This window comes from Pseudorca crassidens, chromosome 11, assembly GCF_039906515.1.
Source record: "Pseudorca crassidens isolate mPseCra1 chromosome 11, mPseCra1.hap1, whole genome shotgun sequence".
NCBI lineage: Eukaryota > Metazoa > Chordata > Mammalia > Artiodactyla > Delphinidae > Pseudorca > Pseudorca crassidens.
The window spans coordinates 4,668,112-4,684,884 of NC_090306.1; the positions used below are offsets into that span (position 1 = coordinate 4,668,112).

General features: G+C 44.6%; 1 protein-coding gene across 1 annotated transcript in view; it reads left to right on the top strand.

Annotated features, from left to right (window-relative positions):
• NDUFA9 (NADH:ubiquinone oxidoreductase subunit A9) overlaps nucleotides 1-15,451 on the top strand; it is a 29,765-nt gene extending 14,314 nt beyond the window's left edge. Inside the window, exons 6-11 of the mRNA XM_067695463.1 lie at nucleotides 457-559; nucleotides 3,818-3,885; nucleotides 5,031-5,107; nucleotides 10,237-10,332; nucleotides 12,619-12,685; nucleotides 15,162-15,451. Coding sequence (XP_067551564.1) covers nucleotides 457-559; nucleotides 3,818-3,885; nucleotides 5,031-5,107; nucleotides 10,237-10,332; nucleotides 12,619-12,685; nucleotides 15,162-15,332 — 582 coding nt within the window. The 3' untranslated portion in view covers nucleotides 15,333-15,451. The remainder of the gene's footprint in view (nucleotides 1-456; nucleotides 560-3,817; nucleotides 3,886-5,030; nucleotides 5,108-10,236; nucleotides 10,333-12,618; nucleotides 12,686-15,161) is intronic.
• The last annotated feature ends 1,322 nt before the right edge of the window (nucleotides 15,452-16,773 follow it).

Here is a 16,773-nt window from a genome sequence, read left to right on the forward strand (position 1 = left end):
AACAGCTATAACAATAGACTATAATAAAAATTTCATGAATGTTTATGAATGTTTCATGGATGGCCCCCCATTCTCTCACTCAATATCTGCTGATTGTACTCCCCCTTCTTCTTGTGACGATGTGAGATTCACGTGCCAGCAGGCCTGAGCAGGATGACATGAGATTTCATCACGCCGCTCAGAACAGCACACAATTTAAAACTTACGAATTATTTCTGGAATTTTCTGTTTAATATTTTTGGACCGCAGTTGACCGTGGGTAACTGAAATTGTGGAAAGCGAAACTGAATATAAGGGCGGGGGCTGAATATAAGGACTGTAGCTGAGTGTTATGAATAATATGATTCCCTTAACCTGGAGGAAACACGACCTTGAAATATGCGTAGCGTCCCCGTAGTGGAAGGAGTGGGAGCTTCGTTAACTCACCGCAGAACTCTGCTGTGTTTGGTTGTTAAGGCTGCTGGAGAGAAAGAAGTGAGAGACGCATTTCCAGAAGCTACCATCATAAAGCCATCGGACATCTTTGGAAGAGAGGATAGATTCCTCAATTATTTTGCAAGTAGGTCTTCTTCCTTAACAGTAGGAGGGGGAATGCTGGTTAACCAGGTTGAAGTTAATCACAAGCAAACCATGTTCTCTGGCTGGAAGATGGAGGTTGAATTTTTTTCTCCTCGAGTTGCCCTTTTCTCCCCAAAGATTCTCTTTTTCCAGTCAGCATGGTCCCTCTCTTGATCTTCGTCACTCTGTATCAAAAGAAGCAGCTTAGATGCCTGGAAGGAGCCTGGACTTGGGAGTTCGAGACCTGACTATGAATTGGGTCCTGGGACTGACCAGCCCTGGGACTCTGGCAGGTCTTTGAACACCGCAGCTTCTTCATCTGTTAAGATGAACATGATGATGTCCCCCTGAGGACCAGTGTGCTGGTTAATGGAGTAGCTAGCTTATGTTACAGCACCTGGCATGGGGTCAGTGCCTCATTTGTACTTGGCCTACGAAGCCCCGCTTTTCTTAGTGCTGCCTCACTTTCAGTCTGTTTTCCAAGTCACTTAGGTGTTGGTTTTGAAAGACAAAGAGGTAGCATCCTATTTTGTCAGACACATGTGATAGGTCATAAGAGTGGGGTCCTGACCCACAGGATTAGTGGCCTTAGGAAAAGAGGAAGAGAGAGATCATCCTCTCCCTCCCTGTGTGCGCTGAGGAAAAGCCATGTGAGAACGTAGCCGGCTGCCTGTAAGCCAGGAGGAGAGCTCTCACCAGAAACCAGATCAGCCGATACCTTGATCTTGGATTTTCCTGCGTCCAGAGCTATGAGAAAATAAATTTCTCTTGTTGAAATAAGCCACTCAGTCTGTGGTATTTTATTGTGGCAGCCCGAGCAGACCACACAGTCTTAACCATTTCTAAGTGTACAGTTCAGTACCGTTATGTGTATTCACGTTGTACTGCAAACAATCTCCAGAACTCTTCTCATCATGCAAAACTGAAGCTCTGTATCCATCAAAAAACTTCCCATTCCCCCCTCCCCCCAGCCCCTGGCAACACCATTCTACTTTCTGTCGATGAATTTGACTACTCTAGGTACTTCATATAAGTGGAATCAGACAGTGTTTGTCTTTTTTGTGACTAGCTTATTTCACTTAGTATAATGTCTTCAAGGTCCATCCATGTTGTAGCATGTGACAGGATTTCCTTCCTTTTAAGCTGAATAATAATCCATTGTATGTATAGACCACATTTTGTTTATCCATTCATCTGTCAGTGGACACTTGGGTTGCTTCCACCTTTGCATTATTTTATCTGATTAATGCTGATGGACACGGGTGTACAAATATCTCTTTGAGACTCTACTTTCAGTTCTTTGGGATGTATATCCAGAAGTGAAAATGCTGGAGCATATCGTTCTATTTTTAATTTTTGGAACTACCATGTGTTTTTCCTTAATGTCTGTACCATTTTACATTTCCACCAACAATGCACAAGGTTCCAATTTTTCCATATCCCCGTCAACGACTTGTTATTTTCTGTTTTTTGATAGTAGCCATCCTAATGGGTATGAGGTAATATCTGATGGTTTTGCCCTAATGATTAGCGATGTTGAGCATCTTTTCACGTGCTTGTTGTCCATTTGTATATCTTATTTGGAGAAATGTCTATTCATGTCCTTTGCTCATATTTTAATTGGGTGGTTCTTTGTTATTGTTGAATTGTAGGAGTTCTTTATACATTTTGGATAGTAACCCCCTTCCTATCAGACATATGATTTGCAAACATTTTCTCTCATTCTATAGGTTGCATTTTTACACTGTTAATTGTGTCCTTTGTTTCACAGAAGTTTTTAATTCTGATGTAGTTCAGTTTATCTATTTTTACTTTTGTTGCCTATGCTTTTGGTGTCCTAGCCAAGAAGTCATTGCTAAATCCATTGTCATGAAGCTTTTCCCCTGTGTTTTCTTCTAAGGGTTTTGTACTTTTAGCTCTTAGATCCATTTTGAGTTAATTTTTGTGTATGGTGTGAGGTAATGTTCACTTTCATTCTTTAGCCTGTGGATATTCAGTTTTCCCAACATCATTTGTTGAAAAGACTATCATTTCTCCTTTGAATGGTGCTGGCACCTTGTCAAAAATTTTTTGGCCAGATGTGCAATGATTATATCTCTCTATTCCATTCCATTGGTCTATGTCTGTCGTTATGCCACTGTTTTGATCACTACACACTGTTCTGATTACTGTAGCTTTGCAGTAAGTTTTGAAATCAGGAAGTGTGAAACCTCCAACTCTTTTTCTTTTCTTTTTCAAGATTGTTTTGGCCATTTGGGATGTCTTAATATTCCATATGAATTTTAGAATGGAGTTTCCTGTCTTTCTGCCAAAAACGCCATTGGGATTTGGATAGGGATTGCATTAAAGCTGTAGGCTGCTTTGGGTAGTACTGACATCTTGACAATATTAAGTTTTCCAATCCATGAACATGGGATGTCTTTCCATTTGTGTCTTTTTAAATTTCTTTCAGCAATGTTTTGTAGTTTTCAGTGTGCAAGTCTTTAACCAACTTGGTTTAGTCTCTCCCTAAGTATTTTGTTCTTTTGGATGCTCTTATAAATAATTTCTACTTTTAAAAGTTTTTTTTAAGGGACTTCCCTGGTGGTCCAGTGGTGGGGACTCCACGCTTCCACTGCAGGGGGCACAGGTTCAATCCCTTGTCCGGGAACTAAGATCCCAGAATCCACATGGCGTGGCCAAAAAAAAAAAGAAAGTTTTTTTAAGAAAATCTTTTTTTACCTTTACATTTAAGCCACTTGGGATTTTGTTTTGGCTTATGGCAAGATGTGAGCCATTTCTTTTTTGTTTTTTTCCTTCAGAGAGTAGAATGATTATCTCAGCGTCATCTATTAAATACTTCCATTCTCTACGTATCTGTGGTACTGCGTTCATCATACACTAAATTCCTATTTTCACCTGCATCTTTCTCTGGGTTAGTTTTATTGTTGATCTGTTGATTAGAATAGGGTGCAGGTAGAGTGCAGTCTTGGGAGTGGCCATGCGCTTAGCACTGCAGAGTGGAAGACAGGTAGACAAGCCACCTGACTACTTTCCCTTGTTCTTTGTGTCCCTAAGTATTTGGCCCTTTTACTTTCTATGTTTGTTGTGTGAAAAACAAATGGCTGCCCCTTGTAGGACCATTAACTGCCTCAGAGTCAGCTACATTTATTTCCTTACTTTTACTACGCAAAATGGTTATTCCAGCTTGGGGCACCTGGAGATGTGTGGGTCTTCAGGCAGCCTAGGCCTTCTAAGAATGTTGTCTTTCTTCCGCCAGGTATTCGATGGTTTGGTGGTGTCCCTCTTATTTCCTTGGGCAAGAAGACAGTGAAACAACCAGTATATGTAAGTACCCTGGATAAAGGAGCTTTCTCTGACTTCAGGAGTCAGGTGATCAGTTTTCCAGTTTTATCCTAATCCTGTAATTCCATCATTTTCATCTTTGTCAGCTTGCTTTGACTGGTTGCCTCTCAGTTTACCTAAGAGGTACATGTATTCTCTGTCTTCACTTGTTCATTCATTTAAGAAAACTGTATTGAGCCCTTAATGTGCTAGGCACACTGCACGTCACTGGGAATATTGAGATGCTAATGACACAGACACACGTTGCTGTCCTCAAGATGGTCAGAGGCAGGTCAGCAAAACAATTGTCATGCAGCGTGATAAGTGCTGTGACAGGAGAGGGTTTTACGTAAATATGTCAGAGGACACCTACTCCAGACTTGAGGGTCAGGGAAGGCCTCCAAGGAAAGGACATCTTACGTGAGACCCTAAAGATGATTCACATGCAGAGGGAGCGGTGTGTACAGGGGCCCAGAGGTGAGAGAGCATGTCGGAGTCCACGTTGTGTTGAACCAGGGTCTCTCAGCTGGGGCACTGTGGACTTCCTGGGCCGGTAACGCTTTGCCGTGGCGGCTGCTGTGGAATGTGTGGCCGCATTCCTGGCCTCCAGCCACCAGGTGGCAGTAGCACCCCCCAAGCTGTGACAACTGAAACTGCCTCCAGGCATTTGCCAATGTCCCTTGGGGGCCAAAATCACCCCTAGTGAAAACCACGGGGTCTGAAATCATGTAAGATTATTATTATTTTTAAAAGTCAAAATGGTAGAATATTGGCAGTTCCGTGTGGTTTGGACTAATGCTTTGCGATAGCACAGTGACAGGGAGGGGAGGAGGAGGAGGGGGTGAGGTTGGAGCCGGTGGGAGAGGCCTGGATGCCCGCCAAGCTAACGCGCTCCGACTGGAGAAGGTATTCAGATGACCCTCCCATGTGGAGGTTATTTGAGCTCTTGAGATGTGGGTTCTTTTAGGAGAGTTCTGAAAACAGACAATGACGTCATCTTAATCTTATCATTCTGTTGTTGTGATCCATGTGGCCTGCTGTCCTTCCTTCCTCCCTCCCCTCCTCTCTTTCTTCCTTTCTCTCCCCCATCTCTCTCTGTTTCTCTCTCTTTCAACAGTTACTTAAACATGTGTTATAATTTCTTGTAGATTGTGGATGTCACCAAAGGAATTATTAATGCAATTAAGGATCCAGATGCCAGAGGGAAAACTTTTGCCTTTGTTGGGTAGGTGGCTGGAGTTTGACTTTAAAATAGCGTAGCCTGTTAAAATGAAAGAACCGTGATTTACAACAACAATGATTTCTAAACCTGTTGCTCACAGGTCTGTTGGTTACATTTTTCAGTGTCTTTCTTGGATGATATTTATTCCAGAAACCTTACTGTCTTGGCCCTGAGGCCAGTATATCTCAAAGAACCATCCAAAGGCCATCATTATCAGAAGCTCCTGAATGCTTATATTAAGTCCGAATTGAGGGAACCTAGGAGTCCGCTTGAGTAAATGATTCTTCTGTCACCAAAGTCTGAGAACCCCTGCCCTAGACTGTTATGTAGCCATAGTCCAGTGACTCCCAAGGATGGTTTTGTGCTACTCCAGTGATGTTTTTAATCTATCAAAGGATAATCAAACGAAACACTTTTAGGGAATAAGTACAGTTGCAAAATCAAATGAATTTTGCTAGATCATCACGATGCCCCAAAAGGTTGGAAATGGCTGGCTTAGGGTACAGTTTCTAGGGCTTTGCAAGACTGATCATTTGTTATATGCTCTCTTTGTTGACATTCGCTCTCGGGAAAAATGGGGCACAGTTAAGCTATGTGACTTACCTGAAATTATTCAATCATCTCACAGCTAGGTTTAGGACCTTTTTACTGAATTAATTAAAACTAAAACACTAAGACCCGGGCTTCCCTGGTGGCGCAGTGGTTAAGAATCCGCCTGCCAGTGCAGGGGACACAGGTTCGAGCCCTGGTCCAGGAAGATCCCACATGCCGTGGAGCAGTAAAGCCCGTGCGCCACAACTACTGAGCCTGCACTCTAGAGCCCCTGAGCCACAGCTACTGAAGCCCACGCGCCTAGAGCCCGTGCTCCGCCACAAGAGAAGCCACCACAATGAGAAGCCCGCACACAGCAATGAAGAGTAGCCCCCACTCACTGCAACTAGAGAAAAGCCCACACACAGCAACGAAGTCCGAACGCAGCCAAAAATAAATAAATTAAAATAAAATAAATTAAGAAAACAAAACAAAACACTAAGACTCAATCTGCCCAGTGGAAAAGTACCAAATTCACCTAATAATTGGCCCAGAATCCTACTTGCTTCTTGAGAAAAGACATTCTTCTCTCCAAGCCAGGAGACATGGTATATTTTCCCAGCATTATGGATTCATATATTGTCACATTTCACTATCACTATAGATTTAGTTTAGTAAAGTTTTTTTTCAGTGCAAAAAACTCTGTATTGTGTTTCCATGTCAACCAGCTGCTGGAAGATGTATGTCTCCCTGAGTTCCCAATTTAGTACATTAGTGTGTAATCAGTTATATACTCTAGGAAAATTATTTACAAAAAAAATGTTCAGCACGGTTTCCATAAAACACTAGGCTCAAAAGATACCAGGTTCTAGTCAAGAGATATTTAGACCAGGATTCCAAGGAATAGAGGAGCAGAAATGGTTTTATAGACTTTGCTTACTGCTCAGTGGAGATGCTCTGGGATGAGTTAGCCATTGTCCTCTTTACCTTTGCCCAGCCAGTCCAGCCTCTGTGCCAGGCGGCAGTAGGTCATACTTACCTGACACAGTGATGGGAAAAGTAAGATACACAGGGCAGTGTAGGCATTTTTCCTCGCAACATTGTAAATGTGTGTGCACACTTCTCTTCAGCCCCAGGGAAAACTTGGTTTATTTCCCTGAGGCTAAGGCAGAGGCATGACTTTCATTTTGCCCGTAGTTTTCTTGTAGTTATTAGTTACATGATGTTGGTCCATTTTATCAACCGTCCATTAAATATCTATTGATACACACATACATACACAAAACTGAGAACCAGTAAACAAGTTCAGCAAGGTTACAAGGCACAATATCAATATATAAAGATCAATTTCCATATACTAGCAAATGAACAGTCTGAAAATAAAATAAAGAAAATAATTTTATTCACAGTAGCATCAAAAAAATAAAATACTTAGGTATAAATTTAACAAAAGAAATACAAGACTTATATACTGAAAATCACCTAACATTGAGGAGGAAAATGAAGGAAGACCTAAGTAAATGGAAAGACATTTCATGTTCATGGGTTGGAAGAGTCAATATTGTTAAAATGGCAATTTTCCCCCAATTGATCTGTATATTCAACTCGATCTTATCAAAATTGGACCATGCTTTTTTGCAGAAATTGACAAATTGATTCGAAATTTATACGGAAATGCAAAAGACCCACAGTAGCCAAAACCATTTTGACAAAGAAAAATAAAGTTGGAGCACTTAAGCTTTCCAATTTCAAAACTTACTTGAAAGCAATAATTATAGAGACAATGTGGTACTGGCATAAGAATAGACAAAGAAGTCAATTAAACAGAATTGAGAGTCTAGAAATCAGCCTTTATGTTTATGGACGATAGATTTTTGCCAGAGGTGCCATGATATTGCAATGGGGAAATGATAATCTTTTCAACAATGGTACTATCCACATGCAAAAGGATGAACATAGATTCTGATTTCACAGCATACATCAAAAAATTAACATAGATCCAAGACCCAACTGTAAGGGTTAAACTGTAAAACTTTTGGAAGAAACGTTTAAAAATCTTCTAGACCTGGGGTTAGGCAAAGATTTTGTAGATATGACATCAAAAGCATACTCCATCAAAGAAAAAAATGGATAAATTACACTTCGCTGAAATTAAAACCTTTCGTACTTCATGAGACATCATTAAGAAAAAGATGAAAAGACAAGATCATCAGCTAAAAGGCAGGATGGGGTGGGTGAGAGAGGTGTATGGACAATTTGAGGATGGAGAAGAAGGTAGGAAGCACTCCCTGAGAGGAGAGGAAAAGAGCACTCCTGGGAGCGCACAGTAGGACTGCAAAGCAGAGCTGAGCCTTCCCCTTGAAATTCATGATCAGAAATGTAAGGGGAAGCCAGTTAGCCCAGGGCTGTTTTCTCTGCAACTGTGTCTTGCTGGGGGTTCAGGCACAAAGAAGGCAGATACTTGGATTAACCCGAGAAGGGGTTTTGCTGTGCTAGGATAGTGGAGAGGTGCTGGGGACAAGGTTTTGCTGAGGATATTTGCAGAGGAATGACTACAGTATGGAACCATGAAATCTAAGCTGGGAAGGACACGGCCTTCAGTGTACCTTTCTCTGAGCAGGGGCACATAGACCAGTCTTTGAGTCACAGTTAATGGAACACAAAGGGCTTTAGAAGAGCTGAAGAGCAAGTGTATGACATAGTTAGTTTGCCCAAGATACCAGTATTGCTTGTCATCATGAAGATTGCAGTTGTTCTTTGGCATAGCATGTATTATATGCAGTGATTTCTGGAACTTGAAGGAAGCTATCTGAGGGCTTTGTCTGGTAGTTCCTCTAGCTGACATTTTCTTCTTCTTTTTTGTTTTTTTTTGTTTTGGGGTGGGTTTTTTTTGGTGAAAATGTCAGAATGATGAGGTTCTCACAGAATTGCCTTAATTCAGCTCTCAGCTGTCACAGGCTTTCTAAGGCAAAGAGATTAGGAAATGGGTGAAGAGATATTAAAGTGTATTATAAGCAATAATGGTTACTAAAGCTAGGTTATACTGGTACAGAACTATTCAGATTGGTGGAATAGAACAGGAAGTCCAGAAACAGTCTCAAATATATGTAAGAATAGAGTGTGATAAGGGTAATATTTCAAAATTTGGGGAAAGGGTAGATTTTTCAGTAAATGTTGATAACATCTTTATCCTATATCAATACAAAAATACATGGCAGGATGACTTATTTTCTGGGTAAAAAAACAAAGCATTAGAATAAATATGTGGAAATTTATTTATGTCACTAGTGACTATAGAGGGATTTTCTAAACATAAAACCAAACAGTGAAGTAAAAGAAGTCAGTAGTTTTGATTAAACGAACTGTTTAAACTTCTGTATGCCACAAGACAATTAAACATTAAAAGGCAGTAATATAAACAATAAAAGACATTTCCAACTATATCATTAAAATATAAAAATTTTTACAAACCATTCTTATAGAAAGAGACTCCAGGAGGAAAGAGAGAAAAGCAATAAATGTAAATGGCCAAAAATATATGAAGAAAAAAATTAATCTCTAATATTAAAGTAATGCTAATTAAAATGTTGAGGTACATTTTTCTACCTGGCAGATGGACAAAATTTTGTTTGCTCATTTTTTTATGACTAAACTCATTTTTGGTGAGGGGACTACTAGCATTTTCTATTAAGTTGATGTAACCTCTTTGGAAGAGGTTTGATAAAAGCCTTAAAATGTCAAAATATACTTTGAGCTAGTTCTGTTTCTGGAATATATTACAGATACATAATTATGGATATATAGAAATATTTGCAACAAGAATGTTCATTAAAACATTATTTTAAAAAAGAAAAATATTTTTAGTAGCTTAAATATCCAAAACCTGAGAATTGGTGATAAAATAATTATGATTACCTGCAGTACAATACGGGCAACCATTAAGCATGCACTAGAATGTTTAGTGACACAGAAAGGTGATTGGGATTTAACGTTAAATGAAAAAGACATTACAGAATATGATGACCTGTGTGATCTTATATTTATAAAAGCAAAAAATGTATAAGGGGATGAGGGACTTCCCTGGTGGCTCAGTGGTTAGGAATCCGCCTGCCAATGCAGGGGACATGGGTTCGATCACTGGTCCAGGAAGATCCCACATGCCGCGGAGCAACTAAGCCCGTGTGCCACAGCTACTGAAGCCTACACCTAGAGCCCATGCTCTGCAACAAGAGAAGCCACTGCAATGAGAAGCCCGCGCACTGCAATGAAGAGTAGCCCCCGCTCGCTGCAACTAGAGAAAGACCACACGCAGCAACGAAGACCTAATGCAGCCAAAAAATAAATAAAAATAAATAAATAAATGAAATTTTAAAATAAATTAAATTAAATTTAAATATAAGCGGATGAGAAGTTAAGTTTATTATTATATATTAAGTTTATTAACTTCATCTTTGGTGGGTGGTTTTTCTTTGTGCTAATCTGTATTTACTATAGTGCGTATGTGTTTCCTTTTTCATAAGAAAGATGTTATTTTGTAAAACTAAGAGCGAAAGTTTGTGAGGAGCAAATAATCTGAAGAAGTGTGAATTTTCTGTTTGTAGGCCCAGTCGGTACGTCCTCTTTGACCTGGTGCAGTACATCTTTGCCGTGGCTCACAGACCCTTCCTGGCATACCCTTTGCCACATTTTGTCTATCGGTAAGTAAAGCGCTACTTTTTGTGCCTTCTAGAAAAGAGCTAACTAGAGACTTCGTTTGTAATGCTCCCACCCAGGGGTTAGAGGGAGTACGTCCATTGCGGTGAAATCTGGGAATCTCTAACCAGGAGGTGCTTCTGTTATCTTGACAGTCATCTAGGAAAGAGCCAGAGGAGTCTAAGAAAGGGAATGTTGATTTGTGGGTGAGAAAAACACTGTGTTGGAAGGTTGAATCTGCAGGTCTTCAGATTCTCCTGTTAGAAGCCACTGGGTTTAATTGGCAGCGTCTTGCTTGGCAGGTCATGTGAAGGAGCAATCAAGTTTCCCTCTGTTTCATCCACTCACCCAGGAGGGGAAAGGGCCCCTCCTTCATTAAGGCAGTCTGATCCCGGGGTTGGGGAAAGGAGACAGGTCAATTCAGCCGCTTCCTGCAGTTGCCTTATTTGCTCTTCCTGCTTCTTGCTTCACTTCTCCCCTCTGTAGGTTTAGCATCTTGGAATGATCACACACTGAGGTCCTGGTCAGGGAGACTTTCACATCCAGTTTGCCAGAGATTGACTGATGAAGCAGCACGGCAGCTCACTTCTTCATTCGTTTGGTCATTCAGTGATTCAACAAACATTTCTTGTTGCCAGCTGTGTCTTAGGCAATGTACCAGGCACTCAGGATGTTACAGTAAACCCTCAAAAAAGCTTCTGGCCTAACAGAAGTATCAGAGAGATGACAGTTAGAAGGCAGTGTGATGGTAATGTTTATTGGGAGCGTTCCGTCTTTCAGGCTGCCTTCTTCATCTCATTCAACACTCGCGCGACTCCGAGGCGAGCGGGGCAGAGTGGGGACTGAGTGGAAGAGCAGGGCTGAGGAGTATCTCCGTTTAAAGGACCAGCGGAGCAAGAGCAGTTTGTCAGGGGGGCCGGAAGAGAGTAACCAGAGGCTCAAGTGGGGAAGGGAGAGACTTTGGCCTCCTGGGCACCAAAGGAAAGGGCACGCTTTAAGGAGGGAATGCCGTTTAAGGAGAGGAGCTTTGCTATTTTGTTCACATCTGTGTCTTCAGCACCTAGAACGGTGTTAGGCACACAGTAGGCCTTTTGTTAATGTTTATGGAATGAAATGCTGTAGAAAAGTCAGGTAAGATAAAGACAAAAGGGCATGCACTGGGGCTAGCGGTGAGGTCATTTGTGGTGGGGGCCTCGGGGCAGTGGAGGGGTATCAGCCAGTTTGCAGGGAGCTGCTTTCGTGGTTGTGCCTACGCCTGAGGCTTCTCCTGGAGCTGCGTATGCCCATGGCGTGGCCCCTGAGGACCCGAAAATACAGACTGGAGGTGATCTGTTAGCGTAGGACCAGAGCAGAGGATTGTAGGCGGTGTGTTTTGTTTCGTTTTTGTAAGCCAGCGAAGTGGCCTTTTTTTTGCCATTGGAACAGGTTCTGAGGCTTGCTATGTTCCTGGAGAATTTCTGACCTATCTTCAGCTTCCTTTTTCATTTTTTTATACCTCCCTTTGGGATGATGTTTTTCAGGTTTTTAAAAAGCTGCGGAACCCTGGGTTTGATGACTTTTGACCTAAAGGCCCATTAGGACAATCAGATAAGAGCAGAGCCGGCCTGGCCGTAGGGATGGTTGCTGCTCAAAGCACATGCTCCCAGCTCTGCCTCCAGTCCTCAGTGGGGGCCCCGAGGAATTCCTAGGGGCCTCCCTGTCCTGAAGACACGTGAGACGGAACTCAGGTGGCAGATAAGGAGACCCCGGGTTTCAGTAGGGTGAAGAGATGGTGCTGAGGAAGCAGGAGGCCCCTCTTGTCCGGGTTCTCTCTTGGCTTCCTCATTTGAACTGTAGATCTTAGGCATCTCCTTACTTTTGGATTTTTGGTTCTCTCGGGTCCCCTACTTTTAAGCTCACGCTTTGTATCTTGCATACCACCTGGCTCGCCCTGTGTCCTTGACGGAAGCCTGTTTGAACGTCTGGGGCTTAACTTTGATTGAATGTGACAGGTGTCACTGAACGTTGGATCTTTTGCGTTTGTCTTGTTGCTGAGGCAGCTGTACCGTAAGCTTTCCCGATTCACTGTCCCTCTGGTGGGTGCCTAGGAGAGCCACAGGGAGGTGATGCGGCTGTTGGCGTGGAAGGCGAGGCGACCTCCCAGGCACTGGGGCCAGGAGGTTCGGATGTTTGTTCGTTTCTTTAAAAACCTGCGGTGACTTCCTGGCTCCCCGGCAGCCTCCCGTGCTTGCTTGGCTTGAGCATCGAGCAGAGACACTCACCACATGTGCCATGTTCATTCCTCTTTCCAGATGGCTAGGTCGACTCTTCGAAATTAGTCCGTTTGAGCCCTGGACCACGAGGGACAAAGTGGAGCGGGTGAGTATGAGGTGATGGACACTGGCCCGGGCGGATGCCGGGCAGAGAGCCGCGGAGATGGGGGAGTGAGTGTCGAGCTAGCTCCCGGGCTCGCCTTGTCTCAGCGCCACGTGCTCGTCTGCCGTCCTCGTGCACAAAATGCACCCAGGCCCAGGCTCTCCGGGGTCCTATCTTTGACATTTTCAATTTTCCTTTCTCCGCTGGATCATCTCCATCCACGTACAGACAGACAAGCCCTAACGCTAGCTCTGTGTGTTTTTAAAGGCCGAAGTCCCTCCCTGGGCCCATCGTGTCTGGCCGCTGCCCTGTTTGTCTGTGTCCGTGTGCATCAGACGCCTCAGAAGAGCTGTCTCTACCCGTGGTTGACAGCTTCTTACCTCCTTCTCGCTTTAACCCACTCCTGGCTTTTATTTCCTTGTCTCCCCGAACCTGGCTCTGTTCCCGGTCACCTGTGACCTCTGTGCCGCCAACTCCAGCGGTCAGCACTCTGACCTGCCCTCACCCAATCTGTGAGCCACGTTGGTCAGAGGCGCTGCTCCTGTCCTCTTGAAACCCCGGTTTCCACTTGCGCTCTCCACATTCTCTTGCTTCTCGTGCTCACTCGGTCTCCCTGGTTCACCCTCCGTCCCTGGTCTCTGACGGTGGGGACCAAGGGCTCTGTCCTCAGCCCTTTCCTGTCCTTGCTCTTTCTCTGAGTGACCCTCATCTCGCCCCGGGCTCCGGCTGCTGTCTGTGAGCTCCTGGCAGCGGCTTCAACTCCAGCCCTGGATGACCTCCCCGCCCACCCAGTGGCAGGCCTCACATCTGTTTAGCTGTGTAATAGTTATCCAAAACACGGCTCGTCCGAGAGTACAATGGCAAACCCGCTTCTCTCCTAGCCCCTCTCAGCTCAGTTAATGATATCACTGTTCCCTGTGTTGCTCAAGCCAGAAATCTGGAAATCCTCCGTGATTTCTTCCTTTCCTTACCCATCTAAACAGTACTGCCGCATCCTTCCTGCTGTGGTGGAAATGTTCTGTCATCTCTAGTGTTCAGAAGGTAGCCACTAGCAACAGTGACTGTGGGACGCCTGAAATATGGCTAGTGTGACTGCAGAAATAAGATGTGAGTTTTATTAAATTTGTGTTGGACGGCACAGGTCTGGCCCATCAGCAGGTATTGATGGGAAACCAACTGTATGCTCGGTCTCACCTCCCTCTTCCTACCTTTTTATTCAGCTTTTTATTATGAAAATGTTTATAATAGCATGGAAAATTCTCCACTTCCAGAAGGGTAGAGGAAATAGTCATCTCCACTCTACCCACTCTGATCCAGGAGGGTAGCTCATCCCTTCCGTAGCCTCTGGACCAGCTCCCGCTGCCTCTCGTCCCCTGCAATGCGCTGATCCCTTCCCATCTCGCTGTCTCCAAGCCGGTCTCCCTCACTGATCGTTTGCCCACTGTGTGTAGAAGTGTTTGTGTCGAAGTGTTTCTAGGGAGGTCACAAAATAAAATACACATGCTCTGCCGTCTCTCCCTTTGAAAATCTCTTGGCCTTTTACCGACAAGCAACAGCCAGGGTGTCCTCTGAATGTTAACTTAAAAGCTAGAATGTTAGCAAGATGGAAACACAGTCCTTGGGGAACAGATGTGAGCGGGCAGCTGTTATCCCAAGGTGTCCTTTCTGCGTTCAGGAAAGATCGGGCGGGAGAACTGTGGCCAGGACGCTTCCGCGTGTCTGACGGATGCATGTCTTACGTGTGTCGCCGAGGAAGTGTCGGGGCAGCAGGCTGCTGGGTTTGGGATTTGATCCGGGGAGGCAGCTCGACGGCTCTTTGGCGGAAGGATGGCAGACGTGCTCGGGTGGGAGGAGGGGGGTGCACACGGCTCTGGGTGTGGAGCGAACCTCTTCGTGTGCTTGTGGATGAGCCGGGGTCTCTGGAATCTCAGGACTCACCCTCCTTCCCTCCAAACAAGGTGGGTTTGGATTTTTAGATCTATAGTCAGCATTAGTCAGCCAGGTTAGTCATTAGTCAGTAGTCATTAGTCAGCCAGAGCTGGAGACAAAGGTTCTTGGATTGTCGCGGAACAATCTTGATTCAGCAAAACCGAGGCGGAAAGCTGTGCTCGGAGAACAGGCCCAGGGGATGCTCGGGACGGGCTGGTTTTGCCTCAGCCCCTGTTTCTTTACTGAGCCTCACAGATGTGACGACCTGTCTGCTCCAGCCCAGACTGACTGCTGTTTAACCCTCACCGGAGCCTGTGTTTTGTCCTCGCGGATAGACCTTGAGCTGACACTTGCCTTTCCCTCCACAAGCCCTTTTCTGTGGTCTGCTTTCAGTGGTTCTGGGCATCAACCCCTGCCCCGTATCCTTTGAACCCTGTGAAGTCTCAGCAGCGGGACTCAGGCCGGTTTGCGGGTTGGAGTGTTTGCGAGGCCAGCACTCCGTGTCCCTGGCCGCTTTTCAGTGCTCTCTGCGCGTCTTGTTTACTCACAGGTTCACATCACAGACATGACCCTGCCTCACCTGCCCGGCTTGGAAGACCTGGGTATTCAGGCCACGCCCCTGGAGCTCAAGGCCATCGAGGTGCTGCGACGTCACCGCACGTACCGCTGGCTGTCTTCTGAGATTGAAGATGTGAAGCCGGCCAAGACAGCCACTGTTTAGTGGCCCCTGAGCTGCCCTTGTTTTTTGGTGTCATTCGGGTCACTAGCGACCAGGCCACCTTTGGCAGAGAATCCTGTACATAGTGCCTAAGAGCCCCTATTAAAACATCTGAGATCAAATTCTTTGCCAACATTTTCTTTCTTGATTTACAAAGGGAGAGATTCAGCCATCTAGAATTTGAGCATTATTTTCTTTAAATTTATATATTTAATGCTGACACATATATATCTTATTCTCTGAAATCCTGGAAGATTTGAATGTCCTTCTGTCAGGCCACTTGTTGTGAATGTTCCGGAAGATGAGAACCGCTTTTTAAGGTCGGAATATTGTGAAGCCCCCGTGTGATATATGATGCCTTTTAATAAACGCTAATTGAGAAAAGACACAATGTCCCATAACTAATCTGAACTTACCCATACTTTGGGTATTTTTAAACGTTTATCTTAATGATCTCTACACACATTTAAAATATAGGACATACATGGAAAACCGTTGTCTGTAGCCATGGACCCTCCGACTACCTGCAATAATTCCATAGTCCTCTGCCCAGCTCTGAACTTGCCGAGGCCTCTGCCCGCCTGCGGTTAGGACAGCCTCTAGACGGTTTCAGACACGTGGGTGCACAGGGATCCCCTGCCGCGTAAAGGAGCGCCAGCGCGTTGGAATTAGGACTGTTTGCATAAGTTGTCAGCCTCACAGCCGAGATCCAGGTGCACAGTTGGTTCAGTGGCGGCAAGTCCCTCAGGACAGTGTGATGACAGACTCCCAGGGTTTGTGGTGAAACTAATGCACCACCTTCCTCGGCGGCCCAGGGTTGGTCATGCAGCCGACCGCGGTGCAGCGCCTCAGTCTGTGGGGTGGGAAGGTCAGTGAAAGCCCTGTTCATTTACAGTAATGTCCGCCTCAGCCTTGCGGAGTGAGGAACGTGAGTGCTTACGTGCGTTCTCTCCCTGACCCCTCTGCATGCTCCAGAATCTTTTGTCCCCGGATGGACAAAAGTGTGATTTCTGGACCAGAAGCGTCAGCACCCCCTGGGAGCTTGTCGGGAAGGCAGGCCCATCCTGATCTGTTGAATCAGGATCTGCATTTTTAAAACGTCCCCGGGAGATTTTTGTGCACAGTGGTGTGAAAAGCACTGATGTGCAGAAACGCTGCATCTCAGGAGTGTGACTCCCGTTACTAATTCAAGCGGTGGAGCCCCACCCCAGACCTGCTGAGTCAGGACCTCTAGAGACAGTGATGCACGTCAATTAAATCTCAGTGAAACTGGAGGAAAAAAATAAAACAATATTACATGATGAATCTGAAAAAAAAAAAAGAATCTGATGAAAGGGCCTGAGAGTTTTATTTTCCTTAAACATGCCGGTTTATCCTCATGCACACTAATATGTGAGAATCAGTCTTTTAGGGAAAGGAGTCCAACCCTGCTTCCCTTTTTTTC